Here is a 7,390-nt window from a genome sequence, read left to right as displayed (position 1 = left end):
GACGTGGACTGTTTTTTCAGCCTGCAGTTTGTCTGTGTAACAGATACTAACTCTAGCTCTGTGGTTGTTCAGTTTCCTGTTTCGAATCAAAACTTAGCTGCTCACATTTTACTGCAGGGTAAACTGTGTGGGTGTAGGTAAAATGTCCTATAAATGTCCTACACACACACCTACACACATTTCTACATTTTAAAGTAAACTAAATATATTCTATAACTTAAATACAGTTGGTACATTGCAATAAACCAACATGTATGAAAATCACATGTCAGCTTTAATTCTGTATAGACCGTAGAGTCCACAGATATACATGCACTGGAAGGCAATATGGCTGCTGCAACAGAAGCAGTTACCAGTGCCAGTCCCTCTTCCCTCTTTAATGGTTTTATTTCAACCCTCAACACAGCCTGCTTCCTTTCAGCCAGACTCATAGTTCGAAGTGAAAGATGAACTGATAAAATCTTTATTAAGGTATTCAGTAATCATAACTGGGTGTTCAATGTATTTAAAGAGTCATTTAGAAAACTTTACCTGCTCTTTATCAGTTGAATTGACAGGACAACATTGGAGCTTGCATGAAGTTCAGATTTACAGCAAACATGAATGCACCAAAAATGAATGAACACTTGTGTGATCTTTGATGTTTTGTGTGTTTGTATGTTGCACTTCTTCCTGCACCGAGGGAATCACTTGATAAAACCTGTTACTGTGGATCATATTTAAGCCTCTTTGTGGCATTGCTCCACCAAATGATCATGCTACTTCACCAAATGTATAGATCTGTATTGTGAGCAACATGTGAGCTGAAACGAAATAATGTTCAGGGTTTATGCTCATATTTTAAGATTTACGATACATGTTAACAACTCATAAATTGTTAACAATCAGGAAGTGGTTTCAAAGTCTGAGACTGGGGTCAGACTCATTTTACATGGCGGGCCACATATAACCACATAAATATCTATGGTAGAAAGTGAAAAACAGAATTTCTTGTGGAATTTTTTCAACACCAAACACAACTGTAGACTTGGTCTCAAAGCATACTGAGAGACAGAGCTGTGCAGGAAGTGAGATTTTATCTTGGTGAAAGTAAAATTCATGATGTTTTTCAAATGTGGAGCCCAATTTTGATCTTCTGTTTCTGTTCAGGGAATTTTGGTCAGACAGTGATAAAAGGTTTGGGTAGTTTGACAGCATGTCCATGTACGTCTATCATGTCCATCTTTTTTCAGAGTCTGTGTACCTGCTCTTTAATCGTTTGCTGTTTTGGCTTTTTGGTGGTTGTTGATTCTGACGTTTCTGTGGATAACACGTGTCTATATTTAAATAACAGATCAGTGATACATCCTGTTAAACTAGATGTTCTTCCTCTCACCCCCAAAAGGTTCAACAATTCATAACTTTATAAATTCTGCTCTCAGCTTTGTCTCTAGTATCACTGAAATGCAGCCAGATGCTCATTTTATGTTTCCACTCGTTTCTTCACTTTTTTCCAACGTCCCACTCTGTCTTTGCATGTGATTGGCTGCATGGTGCGCCCATCAACATAAAGCCCCGCCCCTGCCTGCATGGATTCTCAGCAGGGCTGGAGATTCAGCTCCTACATACCTAATTAATGACTGACATTTGAAATTATCACAAAACAAAACAAGAGACGTACATATGTTACTTTTGAAAACAAAAGTCTGTGACTGTGGGTCAGCCGGATTGCCCGACACTCAAACACCCACCTGTTCCTCGGGTTTACTTCCTGAAAACCTCTGAAACGTCTGCTCATCTTTCCGGGTTTACGGAGCAGCACCAGCTATGGGAGCACAGAGAAAACCCAACACAGACCTCTAGCATGACCGGATTGGACTGCATGAACTGCGCTTCAGTAAAACAAAGAAAAGACAGGTGGCGTGAGCTGAGCCGTCACAAGTGCAGCTCAGTGACGTGATATTAGTGACACAGCCACAGACTTTGCTGAGACTCTCTTCTTTGATATCAGTTACCACACTAAACACTTCCTGCTGGATCTCTTTCAGATTAAAAGGTTATTTGAAATGAGGTGACTGCAATACTTTTAATGTGAAATTAAGAGAGGAAGTGCTGCGTTTTATTCTTTGCACTCTGACATTGTGCAAGAGCGGATGTGGTTTTTCCTGTAATAAATTAGTAAAATATTATTTTAAATGGGTAAAAAATATTAGTGCATATATGAAACAGTATCATCGTGTTACCGTTTAGAAATGTACTCTTCAAATAAAAAAATACTGAATTTGTTCTCTTTGTGTCGTGTTCAGTTGAATGTTGGTTTAAATGTTTTACACATCACTGAAACTTCGTTAAATTTACATTTTGTTTCATACATTTATTATTTAGTGTACACCAAGTAGGAAAGGAGTTACATGTTTACATTACCCACTAATGTAAACTGTTTCCAGATCTGTTCTCTCTTTTCAAAAAAGAAGCCCTAGTTTTGGTTCAGTCCTTTGCTTTTCTTCTTGTTTGCATGTTTATTTCAGGACTTTTACAATACATTTTAAAAGTTGCCAAGTCATTTTTTTTTCTTCAAACCTGATATTTCTGACCAGATAAGGTGCTGTATTTCATTTAAGATTAAGCAGAAAATGTCAGGATAGGCTTTTATTTGTAGGCCTTCTTTTTGATATCAAAATCTGACAGTGACATCAAAAGCACTGTGGTGATTTGCTGCCACCTGCTGCCTGCTTCCTGTCACTGCTCAGGTTGTCCATCTCCCAGAGGAAACTGTGGAGCTACATCAGAAAACCAACTGTATGATATATGACCGTGATCCATGATGAGTCTTGGGTGGGCTGGCTCAGTAGTGAATATGGGGATTGTTGAGTGAAGACAAAGTCCTTCAGCCAGGTCAAGTCAGCATACTGGGGCAAACTGCAGATCCTTTGCCTGAATTCCTTCTACCTCTCGGAAAAAGGAAAAATCCACCGCCCACGGAGCTGATTCTGAAACTCCTCAAAATTTACAAAACAAAATCTGCTGGGTCCACTCTAGTCGGAGTCTGCTGTCCGGATCATGGATCCGGATCATCAGGGTCATCAAAAAAACACCAAAACATAACAAATAACTTAAACTGGGAAATAAAATAAAAAAGACACGTGACATGTGTAACAGGAAATAAGTGCTGGTTAGCGGTGTGGCCATCATTTCCTGATCTACAGCAGCACTGTTACACCAAGAGCACAAAACAACTGAAGCAGCTTTTCCTGCTCACTGAAACCTCCAGAAACACAGGTGAGTCCTGCTGGTTAATCATCCCTGAATCTTTTGTGCTTCTACTAAATTTATGCTTGACTTCAAAGATGACTTAACATTTCCTGACCTGGGGACCAGAAACACTTAAAATCAACTCCACACAGCTGCCTCAGCACCACTGCTGCCTCTATCAGGATGCATGTGTAATGACACCATTACAAATTTCTCACTGACTAAGGCCTAGGTGCGTCCTGGTGCCACGTGGTGTAATAGTCATCCTTACACTTATATATGTGGTTCATAATGAACAGTCTGTCATTAGCCCATCATTACATTCAGTGCTGTGTGTTCAGTCATCCAATATTCAGTCATTCTTCTGCTGCACAAAAGCGTTTCCTTCAAAAAATACATGTACGGTTATGCAAGCAGTGAACCTCAAAGCTCTGCTTATCTGTGCTGAGCAAAGGTTTAGAAAACGGTTTAACAGTTGAACCACTTTAATGCTGTTGTTACAGCCACACTGCAAAATGAGCTGTGGGAGGGTGGGGGGCAGGTGTAAAAGGCATGCAGTGCTTATTTATCACATGTTTCAACAACAATCAAGAAAAAAACAGAGGTGGGGGAGGAGGACCAGGCGGCTGAGCCAAATTAGAAAACTCAATAATAAAACAAAACTGGTCTACAGCTTCTCGAAAGGTCATGTCTATCTACAACAAGTTCAGTCAAAACCATACAGATGTAGCATCAACCGCATAGGGTAGTGTTTCTAACATGTGTCTGTCTATGTGCTTTATATGTATAGAGTACCCTAGAATTAACCTACACACCTGCCCACAATAAAGACGCTACTAATACATAGAAAACAGGAGCTGCCCCCTTTGTAATGATCCCTGGTGAGTGATTGGTCGCCTTTGTCCAGATCAGCCAACACGCATGTACCAGTCAATTTTGAGAGGTCTAGCAGGTGGAGACTCGAGGCGCTAAACCTGGAAGACAAGAGAGTGACAGAACAACCAGTTGAATATAAAACTGGGTTCTGAAAACTAAGAAGGAGCTCCTGATGAGATTCATATCAACAAATTTAATCCTCATGGCATGCTGTCTAAAGCTACGTGCAGGATCTGAGAAAACAGTGAAATATTTAGCACTGTGCTGTTCTTAAAGAAGATATGAAACACTACACAGTTAAAGAGTAATTTAATCCATTGAGTCCTGCTCTTTATAAACTGACACAAAGTTTATGTTTAGCACCATCTTCTGTTGGTACAGAACATCATGTGGTTGGTTGGTTGTAGCTGATAGACTTACATTAGTTTATGTTAGCTAACTAGTGACCAAATCAATTACTCAGAGGAAAATAAGGAAACTAAAACTAACAATCAGTTTACAGGGATCACTTTAGTGCTGAAACAGTGAGTTTGATGTTCAGAAATATTCAGAAGATATAGTGTCCACTTTCATTGCCCGTCTCTTTAGCAGTAAGTAGCAGAAACATTCAGCCATAACTGAATAACTGACCAGAAGATGACATTTATCAAACTTTCTGAGGGATTTAGGGGATCTCAACATTATATTTAAAATTAGTTTGACTTTTGATTTACCTAAAATAATATGAAGGTGTATCCTATCAAAGAGAGATCTTAATGAAGGGGATTTATTTTTCAGCTCCAGAAACATGAATGAACCAATAAATGTGACAGATGGCCAGACCTGTGATTATGTCAACACATCAGTCAACTCTTTCTTTATTCTGGTCTACAGTCTGGTCTTTCTGGTGAGTTTTAAGTCTTCAGATTGTGCTCTGATGGAAACGAGGTTCTCTGTGCATCTACCAAAGTCCTGTCGTCCTCTCTGTGTCTCTACAGGTGGGTTTACCCCTCAATGGCTTCATCATGAAGTTTTACTTTTGTGGAGCTCGGCAGCAGGCATCAAGCAGCTTGATGGTCTACATGAAGAACCTGACAGCTGCTGACTTCCTGCTCTGCCTCTCTCTGCCACTGCGCATCAGCCACTATGCTAGCAGCTCTCTCATCATTCAGCAGCTCTACTGCAGCTTTGGGGCTTCTGCTTTCTTCCTCAACATGTATGCCAGCATCATATTTATGGGGTCCATTGCTGCTGACAGGTAAGGAACCTAGTAAAACCAGAATAATGTGTTAGTTATGAACCCTGTGCTCCAGATCAAAGTGTAGAAATCTCCTTTGGACTTAATAATTAATTGACCGGCCCACCAGGTATTAAAGCCATAAAGACTTTGAATGAAAACAAACCCTGTTGTGACAGTGATGTACAGTCTTGTTGGTATATGTATGATTTCTATACATTTTACATCACATACAAACTTTAGTTGTAACATTCAGATAATTATTTATTAAAAGCTAGATATTTTAAATAAGAATAAGAAAGAAAAGTATTTCTTTGTGCCCCCCTCTCCCTGTTAATGCCTACCTGCCCCCCTGGCAACACTTTGCTAGATCCGCCCCTGCACAGTTACCAACCGTCAGCTACTTAGAAAAGGATCCTGGTGTTATTTGTCTCTCAGAAAAAGTTCATAACTTCCCTTCAACTCATTCATGTCACCTAAAAGGTAAACCTGTTTCTCCATCACCTGTTCAGCTCTGATGATTCAGTAAGGACGTCTCCTGGTTTCATCTTCATGTTTCCCTCTCACCACATAACCAAACCATATCATGACCAGCAGCTTTACAGCTGTGGCTCCAGCAAACATCAGCTGATACTAGAAATTAATATTAAATAAATTCTAGCAACAGCTGATCAAGCTTAAACGTGCTGCTGTTGTTTAGCGCGACCTCCGCCTGTTTCCCCGTTCTGGCGCAAAGTGCGCAAAACAAAAAATAGAGACGGGACCTGCGACAGAAAAGCTGATCAGCTGATCATTGATCAGTTTCATGATTGAAGTGGGAGAGGGAGGGGGAGAGAGTGAGAGTAGAAAAGGCAGCTGTGCAGCATAAAGACACAGAATAACTCCAGCTTTGTGTCTTTTTCATTGTAGCTGAAGTCCGGGACAAACTGTGTTCCTTTTCAGCTCAATACCAAACGCGCCCGCCACGGATCTCTGCTCCTCCTGGCTTCCCTTTTGCTCACCACCTGCTGGCCTCTGTGGGAGCTCTGCCATAGCCACCACCAAACATCAGAGTTATTTTTACACATCGACCTGCATCTGGCCAATCCACCACCTTTCATTTTTTATACCGTTACAAAAACAACAACAACAACAAAAAGAAAAAAAGATTGGCCCATAATAAGCTATGTTGGCACCTCTGTAACAGCTTAATTAAGTTGTCTCCTGCCTCCTGTCTCTTCTCGCTAGGTATCTGAAAATTGTTCATACTTCACAAATGCACATGCTGCAGACAGTACAAGCAGCAAACATCATCTCCACGGTCACCTGGGTTTTTCTTCTGATTCCTGCCATCACCTACACCATCCTGTTCACCCAAGAACCTCTGAGTTCTACCCTGAGCCGCTGTGGTTCCCTCTTTAGTGCATCACTCAGCCTGGTCTTCAAAATAATTCACATCAGTTGCACTATCATCTTCCTCGTGGTCTTCATATCTTTGGTCTTCTTCTACTACAGCACCTCCCGCAGGGTGTTGAAGGCACAGCAGAGGCAGCTGGCCTCCTCTGAGAAGCTGGTGAAGTCTCGCAGGAACATGTTGGTGCTGGTCAGCATCTTCTGTGTTTGCTTTGTCCCCTATCACCTGGTTCGACTTCCCGACACTTTTCTTTTGAACAGCTGCTCTGTGGGGCCAATGTTGTTCTACCTGAAGGAGGCAGCCACCATGGTGTCAGTTTTCAATGTCTGCCTGGACCCTGTTGTTTACTTTTTCCTCAGTAAGACTCTTTCGGGCTCAAGTGAGAAAGGCGTCCAGGAGAGCCAACATTCAACAAACGGACAACAGGTCAAATTGGTGAGCTGTGAGGAAAACAATGCACTTTATTAAATGTGTGAAATGTGAGTTTTGTCTAAGATTCTGCTTTAATAGTTACACATGTCTGGATGACTGCATCACTTTTTAGCACTTTTTATTTTTGATAACAAAAAAATTAAATATAGCTAATATCTTCATTTCTTTTCCTTATAAAAAATCCAGCATTCACAACCATTTTTTGCTTTACTGACATCTTATTTCTCCATTTTGTTAATAAG

General features: G+C 40.7%; 1 protein-coding gene across 1 annotated transcript; it reads left to right on the top strand.

The window, feature by feature from the left end:
* Positions 1-4,894: 4,894 nt before the first annotated feature.
* LOC146712853 (P2Y purinoceptor 14-like) lies at positions 4,895-7,184 on the top strand. Its single transcript, XM_085437116.1, has 3 exons — positions 4,895-4,993; positions 5,085-5,344; positions 6,551-7,184. Exons 1-3 carry the CDS (start codon positions 4,895-4,897, stop codon positions 7,182-7,184), a joined length of 993 nt encoding a protein of 330 aa, XP_085293242.1.
* The last annotated feature ends 206 nt before the right edge of the window (positions 7,185-7,390 follow it).

This window comes from Copadichromis virginalis, linkage group LG3 (genome assembly GCF_057382275.1).
Source record: "Copadichromis virginalis isolate Kocher_CV1m ecotype Utaka linkage group LG3, C_Virginalis_male_GT1.1, whole genome shotgun sequence".
Classification (NCBI taxonomy): domain Eukaryota; kingdom Metazoa; phylum Chordata; class Actinopteri; order Cichliformes; family Cichlidae; genus Copadichromis; species Copadichromis virginalis.
The sequence above is the reverse complement of the archived record's forward strand: the minus strand, read 5'-3'. Positions and strand labels throughout refer to the sequence as shown.

Coding starts and splice junctions, on each gene's coding strand:
- LOC146712853 (XM_085437116.1), top strand. CDS start 4,895: ATGAATGAACCAATAAATGTGACAGATGGCCAGACCTGTGATTATGTC. Junction 4,994..5,084: donor TCTACAGTCTGGTCTTTCTG/GTGAGTTTTAAG, acceptor GTGTCTCTACAG/GTGGGTTTACCCCTCAATGG. Junction 5,345..6,550: donor GGGTCCATTGCTGCTGACAG/GTAAGGAACCTA, acceptor TCTTCTCGCTAG/GTATCTGAAAATTGTTCATA.